Source organism: Nannospalax galili, unplaced genomic scaffold (genome assembly GCF_000622305.1).
Source record: "Nannospalax galili isolate Female #2095 unplaced genomic scaffold, S.galili_v1.0 scaffold678, whole genome shotgun sequence".
Taxonomy (NCBI): Eukaryota; Metazoa; Chordata; class Mammalia; order Rodentia; family Spalacidae; genus Nannospalax; species Nannospalax galili.
The window spans coordinates 712303-731438 of record NW_008341807.1 but is presented as its reverse complement, the minus strand read 5'-3'; the positions used below and the strand labels follow the sequence as shown (position 1 = coordinate 731438).

At 40.5% G+C, this 19136-nt stretch overlaps 1 protein-coding gene across 1 annotated transcript in view; it reads left to right on the top strand.

Annotated features, from left to right (window-relative positions):
- Positions 1–19136, top strand: part of Celf2 (CUGBP Elav-like family member 2) — a 927752-nt gene that overhangs the window by 854950 nt on the left and 53666 nt on the right. The window contains exons 6-9 of the mRNA XM_008837317.3: positions 2448–2582; positions 10228–10307; positions 14085–14243; positions 17999–18062. Of these exons, the coding sequence (XP_008835539.2) occupies positions 2448–2582; positions 10228–10307; positions 14085–14243; positions 17999–18062 (438 nt within the window). The remainder of the gene's footprint in view (positions 1–2447; positions 2583–10227; positions 10308–14084; positions 14244–17998; positions 18063–19136) is intronic.

Sequence of the window (19136 nt, the reverse complement as noted above, 5' to 3'; positions counted from 1 at the left end):
AGCCCTCAACTTTTCACTGAGTTATCTTAGAAAGTGTGTTGCATGTGGAAGGGGGTGTGATAAGGGGCATTCTGTCTACTGGTCTAGCATCATCCACCCCAGTGCTTCAGTTACTGAAGCATGTAGCTGGGCTGCCTCTTTTCCAGTGCTTAGGAAAGAGAAAAGAAAAGGAGAACTGGTAGGTGACAACAGTCAGGTAGTTCTCCAAGGTCTCACATCAACTTAACAACAACAGTTGTGATCATTGCTCTTCCCCTTAAGCCTCATCATTGCTTCCTCTAAGCTTGGAGAATCAGTAAAGGGACAAGAACACTGGGAATAGGAAAGCAGGTTGTAGTACAGGTTAGACCACATATTTGCTGAATGAACCTAGGAAAGCTCCCTTCCCCTTTATGGCCTTAGAAACCTGTTTTACAGACAAATGAAACGTCTTCTAAGTCCCTTACGTATAATCTGGAACTCTATGACCAAGGGCATTTAGCCACCTCATTTAACTTCTTCAGAGAAGAAGTTACATGGGGCTTTTAAATTTTAAATTAAAATGAGATTACATTTAAAGATCAGTTTCTTGGGCTGGAGAGATGGCTCAGTGATTAAGAGCACTTGCTGCTCTTCTAGAAGACCTGAGTTCAATTCCCAGCACCCACATTAGGTGGCTCAGAACCGTCTATAACTCCAGCTCCAGGGGATCTGCATCCCTCTTCTGGTCTCTGTAGGTATCTGCAAGCACACACACACACTCACACACACACACACACACACACACACACACACACACACACACATGCTTAAAAAAATAAAATAATTCTTTATTTTTTTAAGATCAGTTTCTCAACCATCCTGGCCCCTTTTAGGTACTCTGTGAACTCACATGACTTTGGCTCCCTGCTGTGCAGCACAGACATAGGGCTTTTGGATTGTTGCATAGAACTGCCAACAGTGCTGCTTCAGAGTGAACCGCTGAGCTGCAGCAGCGCTTTAAGAGCAAGTCCTACACCAGTCCTGGGAGGCTCAGACCACGTACCTTAACTTGGGCTCCAGTGGCATCTGGCCTCAGTAAGTCTGAAATAAATACTTATTGGTTAAATGAAAGTAGACCCTGCCCTAGAAAGGACTGAAAGAAACAGAAGCAAAACCCATGTTTAATTAGCAGTGGCAAGACGATAATACAAAGTCAGTACAAAGGTTTATGCACAGTGACTTGGGGCAGAGCCTAAGCCACGTCTCTGGGGCATCTATCTGGCTGTCTTTCTTCCCCTCCACCCTCATTTTTAGTTCTCAGAAACAGATTGAAATGAAGCAATGTGGAAAATAAGCAGGTCTTCTCCCCAGGGGCACCTGTGAGGTCTTTAAAAGGGCCTCTCTCCTAGGAAAAAGGCTGCAAGCACTGCCCTGAAATCAGTTGTAACTTTGACTTGTAGTCTAAATGTAGGTCACATAGTGTGAGCAGAAATAAGGAGATTTTGAGGGAAAACTCCCAGATCTGAAGAAAATTGAGACTAGTCTTTCCCTGTCAGATTCTAATGTGCACACATTCTCATGTCACCTAAAACGGACCTCTGCTCCTGAGACTCCAGCTCCAAGTGAGTGGAACAGCACAGCCTCCTCCTCACTCTTCTGTTGGGTTTGCACCTAGGTAGGGCCATCAGAGGTTACTGTCAAGGAACAGCAACTGCTTTCTCTGCTAGAATTGACTTCTTCAAGGTAACCAGCCTGGCCAGTTAGAACCCAGGTGCTGAGTCTAGTCAGAACTACACAGCCACTGCCAAGGGAAGGGGGCTCTCCTAATTCTCCTGAGAAATGATGCTCGGATCTCTTATTCTTCCCCAAATCAGTGGTGCTTAACCTACGAAAATGCTTGGTTAAAAGTTTCATGTCTGCTGGGCATGGTGATGCACCTCTTTAATCCCAAGCAAGTTCCAGGCCAGTCACGGCTACATGGTAAGATCCTGTCTCAAACAAACAAACAGAAGATTCATTTATTTCGCTACATTTGCATATACTGTTTTTCCTCTTCTGACCTTTCTCTATTAGAATTAAAAGACAATCTATAAGGAAAAAAGAAAAACTGTATCCAAAATGTCTCTATGGAACGTTAGCATGAGCAATTACATGAGTACTTTAAAGTCTTAGGAAGCATAAATACCATATGGTTAATTCCTGAACAGGGGGAAAAAAGGACTTGAGGGTGTTCTGTGTCCTGTGAAAATACTGTATTCATAAGCACAAGATTACAGCTAAATGAAGTATTCTTCAGGGCAAGGCGGAAGAGCACCAGGATGGGGTGAGCAGGAGCAGGAGCAGGAGCAGCCTGAAGGTCTAGAGTTAGCTGTGGGGCGACATTCAGTTTCACAGGGCCAGGCCTGGTCTTGCGTGGAAATAAAGCATTGATTATAAGAAAAAAGATGACATGGACTTTGTTCATTCATTGTTTTTGTATCTCCTAGCTGTGGAAGACAGAAAATTGTTCATAGGAATGGTTTCGAAGAAATGTAATGAGAATGATATTAGAGTGATGTTTTCTCCGTTTGGCCAAATAGAAGAATGCCGGATTCTCCGGGGACCCGATGGACTGAGTCGAGGTGAGTGTGCTGTCTGTAAAGCCTCTTTCCTTAAGTGCTAATTAGAACTCTGTGTCACAGTCAAGGTAGATGTAGGCATCACATATCGCAGGAAGTCAGCTTGCAAAACCTCCCATATGATAGAGTTATCCAACCTGAACTTTTCTCTGTAGCCAAAATCATCACCTCTTATTTCTCAAACTGAGCAGATTAGGGGAAAAGAAGGAAATGTGGCAGAAGGAGAATGGATATTTGATGTTTGGCCTTAGTTTCCTGTCTTTCTGCCTGTCTTGAAGGAACATTAAAGGTGTGGTCCTCTTAACAGCCATACAAGACTAGAAGCAGTGTCCTTGCTCATGCAGTGCAGGGGGCATCTGTGGACTCGGGCAACCAGACCTGTCCTATCCTGCATCTTGATTTTACTTTGAAGAGTCAAGACTTTCTAGTCCCCAACCCATATTCTAAATGATGGAAAAATAACTTTGACCTTAAGAAAATTGTAGAGCCTTCTTTTGCCACCACAATATAACCAAAAGCTATAGCTCAGAGCTGTGATGAAGACTAATATTTTTGCAAGTCATTTATGGAGCTGTGGGAATCACCCTCCTCCAGATTTGCTTCCTCCTTACCAAGACCCCACACCTCTTTCCTTAAACTATGTGGGGTTTGACACTGAGTGTTAACAGTTGTCTGATTGCAGTTTCCCAAGTCAGTCCAAAGTGGAAATATGCATGTAAAACATTCTTCCGTTCTTAGAAGACATCCGTATTTTTGCAGTGCAGTTTCCACGGGGCTAATTAAGAATTTTGCTTATTCTCAAGCTCTGGTCCTGGTTCAGCGCTGGTACCCAAGCCACATACTGAAAGAAAAACTTGGGCCATAAGTATCAAGGTGCTAATTTTCACCTGTCTCACTAGTCTTACCTAATTTCAGCACCATTAATTTTGGACTTAAAGCTTCGTGACGTCAACTGCTAGAATTGAAAGCCCAGAGAACAAAAGTTCCACCCACATCCACCGCCAGAGTTCCCAAATGGAGGCAGTGTAGAAGGAAGCTAGGAGGGGTGGAACGGCACCCAGCTTCTCATTCCTGTGTTTTCTTCTGAAGGGGGTTTAAAACGGGTGTGGGAAGGAGTGTAGAAGGAAGCTAGGAGGGGTGGAACGGCACCCAGCTTCTCATTCCTGTGTTTTCTTCTGAAGGGGGTTTAAAACGGGTGTGGGAAGGAGGACACTGGAAGTCACAGTCTATGCATTCTCTGGCAATTCTGAAATAATTCTTTAATCCTTACTTCCAAGGCAGGATTCTCTTTTGCTAAGCAAGATACTGTGAGCCTTAAATAACAGATTTAGTACCTAAGTCAAGGGATTCAGAGAGCATGGAGGAGACACAAAAAAAAAAATGCCTTTAACTTAATCAGAGATTTGACCATCAGTGACTACAAATTCCATTCTTAGATCTTTTAACGTGACATGTGACCTCAGTAAATTCATTTTGCTATTTCTATCTCTGTTTCCCCATTCCTAAATAACAGCAGTAAAAATGTCTGTCCTGCTCCTTTCATAGGACATCGTTCCTCACCAGCGTAGTAGCTTTTCCTCTAAGCTTAGTATCTATGTGGGTTTGTGGAGGCTGGGGTATGAAGTCGAGTGCTGACTTTCTGCCCTTCCACTGCTTGGCTTAAGTCAACTGTGAAATGATTCTCCATCAGCCCTCACTGTCCAAGAGGAACAGGAACAAACAGCATTTAGACCTCTTTGAGCATATATTAGATTATATATAAGATTTTAAAGCACACAGCTTTCATGAGAAAGAGCAGGACACTGTACTTATTAGGAGAACTTAGATAATTTGATCTTCCATGTGGTTGATTAACCAGCACTGGACACCAGTAGCCCACTCCTACAATAGGTTATGGGAGCTGTCCCATCAATATTTCATGCAAATGTATGGAATCAATGTAAAGAGAATACTCCCCGCTCCCTTTTTAACAGAGAAGTAACTTCTGGTGAACCGATGAGAATTCCCTATTGGAAAAAAATAAAATACTCATAACATTTGTTCTGAAACACAAAGACAGGCAGTGGTACCTTTTTCACTTAGCAGGACCCAGGGGCTCCTGGCTATAGGGACCTGGTCCTGAATCACTGAATTTCATGAAAGAAAAATTCTCTTTCATCTCCTATTTTGTTCTTATTAAAGAGTTGTAGTTTTCAATCAAATATTAATAAATATCTCCCATTAATGGAACTGCAGATAAGGGCACTCAGCCTTTTTTCCCTCAATGTCATTGCTAGCTCAGCTGTTGAGAAAATAAATAAAAAGTAAGTGAAATGAAAGCTTAGCTTCTCTGAAAAATACTTCCTGATACAAAATCAGTATATAAACTATTCAGCAAGAAAGTTTATGCATCAGACCATTTGATGGCGCTGAGGGTGAGATGCTGTTGAGTGATGGTCCCTTATCTTTCTCTGCATTTATGTAATTCAGCTGTAAGTGTGAAGACAAAGAAGGCAATTAGTCCAACAGCCCCTCTTTCTCTGCCTTCTCAGTTCCTCCCTAATGAGCACTTGGCAGAGGTTCCTCAGGAGTGTTGACTCAGGACCTACTCGTCAGCATGGAGGACTGAGGGCCACCACCCCTCAGCTGCACCTGCCGAGCCTTGCTTGTGCTTTCAGTTGGAGTCTCTGTCTTTGAAAAAATAAAACTCACAGCCACCAGTCCATGTCCCTGGGCAGACACCCTCAGGAAACTGCTGTGACTGTGTACATGGAAAGCAGTAGCACTTGCCAACCTCACAAAGCTACTCAGCAATATTTGACCTCTAGTTGCAAAAGGCAGTGTGCTCGACTCTGAGGAGGCCTTCCTCCCCTTCGGCACAGTCACCCATTCTGTTCTTTCCTATTTTGCAAAACGTGTTTTGCAGTGCTTTCAAGCAACTTCTTGGTAGAACATTGTGCAAAGACACGTTCACCTCTCAAGGCACCTGCACAGAGCCCCGGAGAAAACCAGCAGGCCACCACGCCACGTGCCAATCAAACGGACACATTTGCTCTCAAAAGCAAAGTTTGAAGTTTCTAAACCAAACGACTTACTTGACAGTGTCACTTTAGCATGTTGATCTCCTACAGTAAACATGTTCTCACTTGATCTATTCAGTCAAAATCGGCCGTTTAGATCCAACCTGTAGGATTTTCTGCACTGTGGCAATTGACTATAACTTGGAGACAACGAAAAAGTTCATTTTATTTTTCTTTCTCACAAATTGCAGTCAGGTCTTCACTGCTATTTAAGGTAACTTTTTGCTTTAAGAGCCTTCCAGCTGTGTTTATGGTGTTCCAACATTCCCCTGCCAAAACCCTACACAAATGGATTGGCAGTATTGTCAGGGATGTTGAAGAGCACAGACTGGGTTCAGAAGTTCAGTCTTCATTTGTTTTGTATTGTATCTGATGAGCTTATTAGGACATGACTTTTGAATGCTCATACGGGTGCATAAACAAGACTGTTACGATGACATCTTAGTTCTGTCCAGCCAATACCTAAACATTCAGCTGTTTAGAAAATTTCATCCCATGCCCCCTGGAGTTCTGTCCAGCCAATACCTAAACATTCAGCTGTTTAGAAAATTTCATCCCATGCCCCCTGGCATACTGACTGCATTTGCCATTTTGTTCAGAATACAGTCTTCCAGGCTTACCTAAACACTGAGATTTTGCCAGCTGCCAAGTGGATAGGTTCTCATCTATACCCACCCTCAGAGCTTGTAAATGAATGATGGATATTTCAGTTCCAATTCAGTAAACTAGCCCAGCACTGCCTATGGTGCATTAGAGTGTGAATGTGTGTCCCCAGATGTTATGCTGTACCATGTGACTGAGCATGCCTGCCATTGCTAAAGAGATACAGCGAGGGGTACTGGCTGCACTCATATCTCTGTTTGGCTGATGGTGAATTTATCAATAATTTTCCGTAGTTTGAAATCTCCTTCATGCTGCACAGTAATTTTAAATTATGCTTCCTCCACTCGAGATATAGCAGGCCACTGTGCCTCTTTCAAATAAGTCACAACAAGAGGCCCTGGCATTTGTCCGTGCTTTTAAAAGTACTTTTTTTTTCTTTTTGGTGTGGAGCAAAAATTCATCTAGTTCTATAAAATGCTCTTGGCAACTGAGAGAAAAGGTGGAACCCTGAGTTAAGAAACCCTTTCAATTGAAATGACAAGTGTAATAGATGTGCTCCAAAATCTTCCCTGTGACAGGGCTACGTGCTTCCCTTAGATCCTGTCTGCAGGAGGAAATTACTCTGCGAAACCTTTCCCTAGTCAATCATCTATCTGTTTTAGCATCAAGAAAGCAAGCTCACTGAAGTGAGAGGATTTCAACCGCTTCGATTCTGTTAGTAATCTCTGACACTCTGAAACTAGAGACAATGATTGTCAGGTAAATTATAGGGTGGCCACATTTACAAAAGGGGAGGGGGGTATTTTGCTATTATATATTTGGAGGTTTAAGATAGTGATATATATGCTATTATATCCAACCCCTCAAAATTAATGTGGCATCATTGTTTTAATACTTAACGTCATTTTTCCTCCCGTCTAATTTCTCCAGCATTGTGGTCAGTCACCAGAGGACTAGTTGCCAAGATAGCACATTAAGTAGTCCTAAATAGTTAAGGGATAACACAGCAAGATCAGAGGTGGTGCCCTGTCAAGACCCAGTTAGTGCCACTGCATGCGGAGGAAAGGACCAATTCTGACCCAAGATACTTCCATCCAATAGGAAGCCTTCTGGTTGGCTTATATAAAAAGGTGGCAGCTAGTTTTAATAGCAGAAGCTTTTGTGTCAGTTAAAAGCCACACATCAGAGGTCTAATGCTGAAGCCACCTCTGTTTTTTCACTCGTGTTGAAAAGAAAATTAAAATCTATCCATACAACTACACAACTTCTCCTACTTTAAAGAAATTACAGAGGTTAGCCAGCTTTACTCTTCCAAGAAGCACTTAGTTCTTAAGTTGCTACCTTCATCCAGCGTGGCACTGAGAGTAAAATTTTCAACATGTATTCACACTTTATAAATGACACAGTAATTTTTACACAGTAATTTTTTTCTCCTAAGTAACTGAGCATAGCTCACAGACAGCACTTGACAGAAGCCCCTAAGGAGCTAGCTTCTCTCTTACTGTACTGTACCACTGTCAGTAGAATGAAAAGGTTAAAGAAGTCATCACATTTGTCAGAGCATTTTTTTGATGAGATAAGGATTATAAAATTAGAAGCATCATTTGAGTTTTTAATTGCAGGTTTCTTAGAGGAAAGGGCAAATGTTTGAGTTGATAGAGATGTTATTGTTATATTGCTAATATTTTTTCCTGAAGCCTGCTAATTGCTTTATCTTTCTAAGTTACTTACAAAAGTTCTGCTTGTATGAAATTGTGGTAAATGCATAAACTGTGCCTTATTGATTCTTATTGACTTTTACATGTTTCTATTGCATTTTAACCTCCATTTGGAAATTGTCAGTTTGGCATACATTCTTGATAATAAGAGCAAATGAAGTGAATCTAACAATCTTCTTGACTGTTAAAAGCAGACTTAGTCCAGACTTCCCATGGTTCCAAATATACAAATCTCTTAGTGTTATTTCCTCTATAATTTCAGTGGCGATCATAACATTTTTGAAGAGATACTGCTTTGAAACAGATGGTAAATTTAAGACCATAATTTTAGACCTCAGCATCAATATGGGAGCCAGTGGAGACACTGTCATCTGTCATACACTCTATTACACACATCCTCTGAATGCCTTAGAGGAGGCTAGTAAATTGCCTTTATTGATGACAAAAGGTACAGTCCAGTCTAGGTACGAGCAGCATTTGTAAACAGTAATTTCCATCAGCAGCTATCCTGGCAGAGAACTGCGTGCGACAGCCCAGCATTCATGGCAAGTTGGACTTTGTTCCCACTTCTTAAGGCCAGCTCAACCAGGAGGGGAACATGGGATGAGTTTCCTGTGTCCTGAAAGTTCTTTGTGAATTAAAATGGCAATATGAAGCAGAAAGGAAAACAATATGTATTGACTTACTTCCACGACTGAATGTCGTTGTGTGTTGGGGTAATGGACAGGCATTGCTTTCTCTTAATGCCGTTTGATTAAAAGGTGCTATGGTAGTATTGACTTGATAATCTCACCAGGTATACAATGCAGAGCAAAAGGAAAAAATTGCATTTTATGACTCACCAATTGATTTACATAAATGAGACAATCTGCTAGTTGTTAAAATGTAGAGCATTCTATTTTGCTTATTGGCCACAGGGGCAACAATCTCATGTTGTTGATGCCCGAATTCTGCCTTCCTGCATTTACTCTGAAATGACAATAGGCTTCAGCCTCTCAGTGTTTGGAAATCTTTTAAGTAGTAGTAATAATAATAATAATAATAATAATGTTTTGAGGAAATTGAGTGGAACACTAAATTATTCTCTGATACCTAAGTTCAAACTGTGCAGGGCTAAAGAAGCTGAAAATCAATGCACTCTTAAAGTCATTAGAGATCATAAGTGAAATAAGTCTGTATTGGTTTAGCTGAGCTTTTAGTGTGCTGTGGTATTATTACAAAATCAGCCTGAATCTGCATTAATTTCACAGTCTTTTTCTCTAAGAAGCCCAAGGGCACACGATGAATAAAATGTACATTTCATAAGGCAGTGTTTTTATTAGTCCAGAGGGCAGTGAGCCGTGCAGTGACTCTCATGGTAGCCAGTGCTGCTGTGAGACACAGCAAGGACAAGAGATGCTAGATCCTCTGCAGCACTGGACAGACACAGAGCACGGTATAGGTCTCGCAGTAGATGTTCAGAGAAATATGCATGGTCTTATGTATGTTAAACTTTAGCTCTAACCTCTGACACCTTTCAGAGAGTTCAAAATTTCAAAAGTCGTGAAGATTTTTCGACAGATAAATCCTAAAGAATTTTTGTGGTTTTACTTCATATGCATTGTTGAATATTCTGAGTAATAGAATCTTTGGTTTTGTTGATAATTAATAATTGGTAGTTTATAATGGATTTGGTGTATTTGTTTACATTTGAATAGCATCAGTTTATTTTTACTTATTTATTTATATAGATAATATTTTTAGATATTCATGAGGAATTAGATATATTTATTTGCTAACATTTTGAGCTCTTAAAATTTATTTGCTAATTTGGCCTTGGTGTGGTGATTTCCTTATGTACTTCTTGAAATTTGGTTGTAAAATTTGAAGTACAAAGCCCTGATTTGTGGATGCCCTCAGTGTAAAGATCATCAGCCAAGGAGAAAATGGAGAATACCCCATTTTTATTCTAGAAAATGCACCTACCTCTTGCTACTTTCAAACCTTGTGGCTAAAAACAGTACTCAGCATCCTCCCCTGGTTTCTTTAAAAAAAAAAAATAAGCTAATAAATAAATCTTCCTGCTTTGGTCAGATTAGCAAGTCAGCACTGTGAATAAAAGAGCAAAGTAAGATAAAACCAAAAAGAGAAGTTGTTTATTTTTATGTACTACTGAGAACAGTGTCGTCTTGTGGCGGTTCTCGTAGACTGTGTTGGTTTAACAAGCGTCCAACCCTTTTGTCTTGTTGTTTTTGTCTTTCCTGCTCCCTGTCCCCTTGTTTCCCACAGGCTGTGCGTTTGTCACATTTTCTACAAGGGCAATGGCACAGAATGCAATCAAAGCCATGCATCAGTCTCAGACCATGGAGGTACTGTATCATCTGCCCTTTCTTTGTTTTCTTTGTGCAAATGATGGGGAATGGTAAAGCAATTCTCTCATGTGTGGATTGTTCACATGACAATCACAGATTGAAACTTTCACCATCTCGCTTTTCATTCACTCAGATTCATCTCCCTCTCCCTGCTGTTTCCCTCCCCCACCCCTTCTCTTTCTTCCCTACATCCCCCGCTCCCATTTGAAATGCACTTAGTGAAACTTTCTACTTGCTCAACAGTTGTCTTTTGAGTCTTTTTTGAAGCAGCACAGGTCCCGCGATGTAAAATCATGAGGCACTTGAAGCAAGGCAAAGTGTCATTCTGACCTAGAGAATTGAAAACAGTCTCCACAGCAGGGTTGGTATGGACTGAGCAGAAACATTTCCCACCTCAAATTGTTGCTGTACCAAGTCACTTGACTAAAGATCAAGTTATCTTTAATCTAGTCAAAAAGAATTGTTTTTGCATCTCAGGAATATTGGAGAAAGTTAGTAATTCTCCCACTTAACAGTGAAATACTAATTTTCAGTCTCCTGGAAAATCAGATCGGTTCCCTCACTTTAAAATGAGCAGTAGCAGACACATTTAAGACACAAATCCAATCTCCCCATGAGAGGTTGTGACTTGAGGGAAAGGAGATGCACTGATGTGAAGAACACCTGTAAGTGGAGGCTCGGCTCTGCTTTTAGTCTGTGATTTGGGTCATGACATTTCAGAATTTTGCACAAGAACATTCCAAAAGTACATGCCATTAACTACTGTGTACTGTCTGACAGGATCATTTGGGAGTGCATGTGCTGCCGTGTATGTACACTGTATCTTCGTGTGTGGGTGATCTCCAGACGTGGTGGCCTTGTGTGTTATCTGAAGCTGTGTTTTCATATTTTGAAAAAAGATTTTCAGTTTTATTTAATGTGCAAAAAATAGTAATTGTTCGAGCTTTTTTTACTCCCCATTTCATTGGGGTTGTATTTTTTTGTTTGTTTATTTGTTTTTGTTTGTTCTTGCAATGCTGCATCTCCCAAAGCATGCTGGGAGCTAAGTGATTATTATGCGTCATGTTCTGTGGGCAACTTTTTTACATTGAATCAGAAAGCGGGTGGAAAGGGTGGAAAGGGTATGCATGGCATTGTCATTAAGTGTTTACTGTACTTTTTTGAGTTGTGACATCAGCATTGCAAAGCCTATTGTCTTTTTTTGAGCATTACTTTTAACTTTGATATTCCTAACATGTCTTATATAATTAATGTGTTTTCCTTTCAGTGCAGTGCATTTTAAGACAATCCCACTCCCCCTCCTGAAGGCAAGCTCAGGTGAAAATCAGACACGATAGGAAGTAATAAACAGGACTCCAGTCTTGTACACCATGCAGTCCACATTTGCGATAATATTTTGATTCCCCCTCTCTCAGGCTGCTCCAGTATTGTGGATTTCCAGCTACTTTTCAGCTTAGACATTAAATTGAAAGTGCCATTAAGAAAAAATGTGCTCACCTGTAATTTATTTTCTAAATATGCATGTCACTGTTATTTTTATTTCCTATAATTGATGGATTTATACCCCTTAGATAAGGTTTTTAAGTTCTTTCAACTCTTAGAAACGTTGATACCCGCAGGTGAGGCCATAGAGAAAGCTGGCGTGGTCTGAGTCTCCTGCATTACTCCAAAAGAGCTCAGTATATAAGGTAGAACTGGGCAGGTGTCAAACCCAGAAACAGGAGGCTTTCCTAATGGAAAGAGCTGTTATAAGGGTGGCACATATCTATTAAGACAATCCTGATTTTTTGTTATTAATATCTATTTTATTAAATTAAATTTGGTGTGCTCCTTTTTAAAACTGGGACATCCATGCTTAAACAAACGGGCCCTTGTTTTAATTTACAAAAATTGATGTCTAAATAGATAAGTATACATTATGCAGTACAATTGTAATTATACAACTAAAGTTGTTTGTTTGGTTTTAACTAACTGCATTATTTTCAGGACTCTGGTATACATCTTTAAGCAAGATGTATTTTCTAATTTAAGTTGATGTGAATGTTCAAAGAATTGTCTTTAAAATAATCTTATATTATACCTTCTATTCCCCGCTTGCCTCCACACTGTCCCCACTTGGTTTTCATTCATGATTTGAGCAAGTCACTTTTATGCAATTGTTGATTTAATTTTATGCTTTTATATCTTTCTCAGTATTTAAGAAAAATAGTCAGTGACTGTTAGGAGAAGATGCTGTCATGTGCTAGAGAGCACATTTCATACAACAATAAAACTTTTTCCACGCAATATTTCTTTATAGTATTTTCATCTTCAGAGTATTTTGCTCTGCTGTAAAAAGCAATAAAGTGCTGAAATATGAATCCAATAAAGAAACACATATTCGATTTTTAATGGTAGAAAGTTTACTTTTACATAACTTATGGACGTTTAACATTCTGTCCTATAACTACCTGCCAGAGCCGATGCTCACAGAGCAGAAGTTCCACACTGAAGCTGTCACCTCACTTCTCTTACTTTGTAAAATAACAGACTTGATAGCCTCATGTCTTCATAGCTACTTTCCAGTAACTCCCCACAGTGATAAGGAAGAAATGCAAGTCTGTCTTTTAGAAGAAAGAAAAATGACCCAAATGGAATGGAAGGGAAAAGTTCATTTAAATAGGAATATAGCTTTTCTGAGAGAAGTCTGTTATCATGCTGAGTTTCAGTACGTTTTTATTTAATCACTTCGGTAGAAATACTTCTTTCTGCCTCAGCCCAGTGTAACAAAACGGTGATGGAATGTGCTCCATACCAAGAACAGAAGGCTGGGGAGGGGAGAGGGTATTTTTCTGCTGAGTTCTTACCAAGTAGCAGACGTTTCAAAGGTGCTTTGAAAAGGATGGAGGCTCATGCTTGAAGTAGCCAGCCTCTATTTTCCCTAAAGATTTTATCTATCTCAAAATTTAATTTATTCTATTATATGGCCTGTGACCATTTCTTTCTCACTATTCTTAAATTCTCACCTTTTAAAGGAAATTAAAACTGAAAGAAGCTGGTACACAGGTGAAATTTATTAGAGAAAGGAGCTAAGTAGAGTCCTCCTCCTTCCGCCTCTGACTAGAATGAGCTTCTTGCTCTTTCGTTTGCTCTGGAGACTGATAGAACAGAGGGAACAGGAAAGACAAAGACGGGCCCATTGAAAACATGAATGATTACTTTGGTCAGTGCCTATGTGTATTTTTTTATATCTCTGTCCTTCATCCATGTTCTTAAAATGAAACTAACGTCTCCCTACTATTGTATCCAAATTATTCCCACTGTTCCAGTGTTCAAAATGCAGAGCTGAAAATGAATGAATGAGAGCGAATGAGAATTGTTTTCATTCCTATTGCAATTTCTGCCCCTTTGTCCTCTGCCCACAAGTGGAGTCCACAGACGCAGACAGCGCTATCTCTGAGGCGACCAAACCTTGAAGTCTAGTTAAAGATAAGTTCTTTGTCTTGAAGGAAGACACATGGAGAGAGGATAGGCAGTGTAATAGTCAGAGCAACAAAGCAAATGACGTGATCCCCTTACCACCCAGATCCCCTTCAAGAAACCAGTGACAGTATTTGAAGTTTTCTATTGATGGTACCATTCAGAGAAGGAATATCAAACCATTTTAAATCATGTCGGACCATTCCGTGTGCTCCAAGATAGTCAAGAAAGATAAATCCAGTGTTGACTGAGTCTCATCAAAGGATCCAAGCCGGCCGTAACGTCCTCTTCACTTTCCCATGTGTCTGACCACAGGGCTGCTCCTCACCTATCGTGGTGAAGTTCGCTGACACTCAGAAGGACAAGGAACAAAGGCGCCTCCAACAGCAGCTTGCACAGCAGATGCAACAGCTCAACACTGCCACCTGGGGGAACCTGACAGGGCTGGGCGGACTTACCCCACAGTACCTGGCGGTAAGTGCTCTCCACAAAGGAGAGGAGCAGAACTCCAAAATTCTCAAAAACTACTTTTCCCTTAAGTAAAAGTTCACTTTCCTTACCCTTTGACTCTCTAGAATTGTTGAAATCACATTTGGACAGATTTTGTTTTGCCAAGTTAAGTTAATTAATATAAGTGCTTGCCTAATTTAATTGTGGCCTATTGGCAGCTGGGCAGAATCCCAATACAGTAGACTTCTAAACAGTGTTTTAAAGTACCTTAAAAAGCCTGTTAGAAGAGACGCTTATGCTTGCTAACCAGTCATCTAAAGATTCTGCGACAACCGTCAGAGAACTCAGCAGCAGACAGGTGAGTAGAGGCAGCAGTGGTCGCGGCCCGTAGTGGCTGTGAGGAGCAGAACCTCGCCTTGGGGCTCCCAGTGAAGCTCTTGATGACATCAGTGTTTCTTACTTCATCTGGTGAAACCCAAGAAAGCTTGTTCTCAGGCCGAGAAGACCCAGTTCTTTGAACTATGTCTTGCCTTTCATAGTTTCTAAGCATTTGCTTTGTGTTAAACTTCTCACTTTGTCAGTGTCGCAATGGCCAGAATTTATGACAGTTCCTCTGTTAGGATCTACTGGACAGAGTAATGATCCTTAGCATGGACTTTAAAACCTCTTACTTCAACTCTATGTGGCCTTCGTAGTAACTGTGCTGGACATGGACTGGGAAGCAGCGAGGGGTGCTCCTAAGTTTTAACTTTCACTTAAGGTAAACTTGCTTCTCTACCTCTTTTTTCTGTTTTTGGAACCTGAATGCCAGACTACATATTTATTAATGTAGTTTCGTCTTGAGTGTGGGGCTTCTTATTCTAGCCTGAGAGAGTATTAGTGAGGACATTTACATGATGTGTCCTAATTCTGTCATTTTATATTTTAACTATACTCATCATGAGCTTTACTTTGTAAGCAGAGGCTGTACTGGTGTGTCAAACAGACCAGACCCCCTCTTGCCTTGGAAGGTGAGGTTATCCTGCATGTTGTACAGATGAGGAAAGGAGGTCAAGAAGGCCACGTGCCTTTAGCTCGGCTCATCCAGCTGCCGGTGTCTCTGGGCCTTCAGCTGTGGAAACTCTCAGCCCTTTGCCATGGTGCCTTTGGGGGATTCTGGGATGCAGACTACCTTCCTGATTCTACCACCCCCACCACAGGTGCCCACTGGCATCTGTCACTAAGAACTATTTCATACAGATGAACTAATGAGTGATAAGCATGGTTCCCCTGTCTTCATCTGAGCTATTAACAGAAGCATTGACTATGTGTTTGTTGTCACTTTCTGAACAGTCTTTCATCTTATCTGTAAAGATACTATGGAGATTTTTGACATGTATTGCTTTAAACAGTGTATTTGCTGCCATATCTCTTTCTTAGTCTGTAGTCTAAGAATTCCATTTTTTTTAAAAATCTGGCTCAATGATAATTTGTTTTTCACAAATGTGTGCTGTTCAGGTGTTCACAAACCATCAGCTTAATTGTATGTAACCTAATTTTTATCCAGTCTGACATCACGCTCGCCTTTTGTGCATTCTATGAGTCTAGCTTTTCTGCTTGTTCCACTATTTCTGAAAGCCAAGATGGATGTGCCTTTCTCAGTGTTCTGACATACTTCCCATGTTCCACATATCTGAAAAGTACTTCCATACCTCATTTATAGAATTGCCTTTGTATTAACCCTTAGGTTTTCTTCTGTCCTGGGATCAGTCTGTTTTTAGCCATGTTTCTCTCCTTTTACTTGAAAATCTAAAAAAATAATAATCTGAAGGGCGTTTGGCCCTTAAGGATTCCTTACCTCTGTATTAAAACCACAGATTCCAAGCCTGGCTCACCAAAGATTGATTATTCATTGAAATAAAAGTATTACACTTTCCTTAGCAGGAGTTATTAATTCCTCAAAATATATTCAAAGCTAATATTACAACTTTAATTTTTAAAAAAGCGTAATGTAGAGGGCTGCCATTTATAAACACAAACAAGTGGGAAACTCAACAAATCAAACAAGAGGGCATTTCTGTATTATAATGGATAGTGCCTGTGCTTTTGCATCTCCCTATTCTTTGTGTGTGAGTTTGAGAGCAAGTTTGTGTGTCCATGCAGGCTATGTAAATACTCGAAGAAGTTGAGAGAGTTGAGTAAACATGATAAGCATCCTTCTGGTTTTAGTTCCTATAAGTATTAAGTCTCATAATATCGTGGTGCCTGAGGCCCATGTGTCATCAGCTCCTGATACACCATGATTCTTGGTGGTTTATGTCATTTGATATGTACTCTTATTTTTTTTCAGTCATCGCCAATATAGAGTTTTTCTTACTAAACTGAAGAGACCAGTACTTACCAAGGAACTAGTGTTCAATGTTAGGTTTTACACCACTGTTAATGTGTTCTGAAAGCTATTTCTAATTAGTGAGTTCGTGTTGTTCCTCCTGGCACATAATGTCATAGACAAATTTTAACTATACATTTTGTTAATCCCTATCTCTTGATGTTCATGTGCATTGAGATAAAGAAGATAATTATGTTTCTCCACATACAAACTTATATCTGTATTGATCTGTCTTACTGAAAGAAGACTGCATATACTCAGAGTCAGAGGATAGCATCTCAGTTAGCCTCCAGTTCAATCACACTGGACAAGGTCAAGAGCTTCAGGACCAAAGCCATATGCCTTTACCTTATGATACCCAGAGTCTGCACAGCAGAAAAATGTGGTTTTTGAAAACTGAGGGGGAAAATGCGGACTTTTGCGGGCATGGTAATGTCTTTTTGGAAAGACTCTGACAAACCTAAAATGCAGAGATTCCATGTGTACCAGATAATTCCAAATCTAATAAATACTTTTTTTTCTGCCAGTGAAGACCATCTTAAGAATTGCTGACCATGTGTCTGGCCACATGGCTGTGGCCGTGATTGTGACTGTGAATAGGCACTTTACTGTCTGTAGCCTTCATGATGATTCTTCTGTTGGTCTGAGTCAGTGTACCCATGTGCTTCTGGTGAAGGATAAACAAAACTGACCTGGGCATGGATGAGGAAACGTCATACATGGCCCCACCTCTAACTGAGGAGATATTGGCAGTTGATGGCTGCTGATAAAGGGTAGCCATTTGCTCTGGGCTATGGGCCTGGCAGGTTGCTTGTGCTCCAGTGGATGCCCCACACCCATTTGCCATGTGCATATGGGCAGCATTAAGTGGACTCAGTCAGATATCAAAAAAAAAAAAGAAAACAAGAAGTTGGGAGGGAGGGTCCTGGGGGACTTGGATTTGGGAAATGGTAGCTAAGTATCATCAAAATATATTGTATACATGTATGAAATTCTCAAATAATAAATAAAATATTTTTTAAAGACAAAGAACTGGGGAGGAAAGTGAAAAAGAAGAGAAAATGGACCTTGATTGACAGAGATGAGTTGTGGTAACTACTAGACTATAGAGAGATACAATTAGTCACGCTTTGTTGGCTTCAAAAGATTTAACACCTGGCTGTTAAAAAGAGTAAATTGATTAATTGTTTTAAGGCAGCAGTGTCAGTGAGTTTCCCTAGTGTCTGTGTTTCTTAATAGAGATTAGACATTAATATGGATTTACAGCCCTAACTCTGGGGACCTTCAGTCCATCAACAGGCAGTGGCAGCCAACTATAAGAATGTAAAGGAAACGGAATCTGCCCCCAAGTCATTGAGGAAGTGGCTTTGTCTGCATGTTGTTCTGACTCTGCTTATGTGCTCTTTTGCAGCTTCTGCAGCAGGCCACCTCCTCCAGCAACCTGGGTGCATTCAGTGGCATCCAGCAAATGGCTGGTAAGTCATAAAGCATGCCATTTCTTCTGACCATGCCATTGTCTGAATTTGGGGTTGGTTCAGAGGATAAAAGAAGGAAACAAGGGTGTCAGAGTTAGAATCAGCTACTGAAGTGTTTCTCCTGCCCACCCTGCCCTTTCTTTGCAAGCAGTTCTTGGGGTGCTGCACATTCCTGGAGAACACACTCTTTAGCCATTTGTAGGGGTTTTTAATGGGTAGATTACTGGGAGATGTCCAACAATATTCCTTTATCGAGGGAAGCCAAAACTGATTGGCATCCCTCTAAAATTGTAATAATAGGCAGTCAATAAAAATGTTCTAACCTCCATAATGAAGCCAGGCTCTCTGGCCTACATTTGCTACAGTTTGTCGTCCCTTGATAATGACAGACAATTAACAGAGTGCCTTTTTTACTTTAGTGCTCAGTTGACAGAACTGTGTATCAGAAGCTTTTATGTGAAAGTATAATCTTTGTTCTCAAGAAAATCAAAGTGTGACTGTATTTGAAAGGCAGCTGATTGAAGAATTCCTTTTCATAATGAGCTATGCCAGTAGTTGCTGAGACTTGGCGATTAGTGAAAGGTCAGTCCTACTGTGCCACCTTCCATGCTGATACCCCACCTGAGCTCAGGGTGAGGGAAGGCAGTGTGTGCAAGAATCCAGAACACAGGTGTCCAGTAATGTTAGAAAAAACCAAAAGCATTTTACTTGTTTGATTCCCAAAAGGTGGGGAAGAGAGGGCAAGGAAAAGAAGGGATTTTTGGAGGGTGTATTAGAGTGAGTTGAAGACACCCCAAATTAATGAAGGAAATACATATGTAGATTAAAAGCCAGTTTTATCATTGTGAAAACTCCTGTTTTCCAGATTTTTTTTCCCAAATATGTATCTTTGATTGTTTTTTCCTTCTACTTCAAATGAATCAGGAAAGGCCTTCTGTGAGATTTCTGCCCATGTGTGTTCTGTGAATGTCATCCCCAGCAGTCCGTTGTGGTCCAGAGGGCTAAGGGTAACTCATCTGATGGTATACGTTAGTTGTTGGAAAGTACTGCTGAAAGATTTGTTGCATTTCAAAT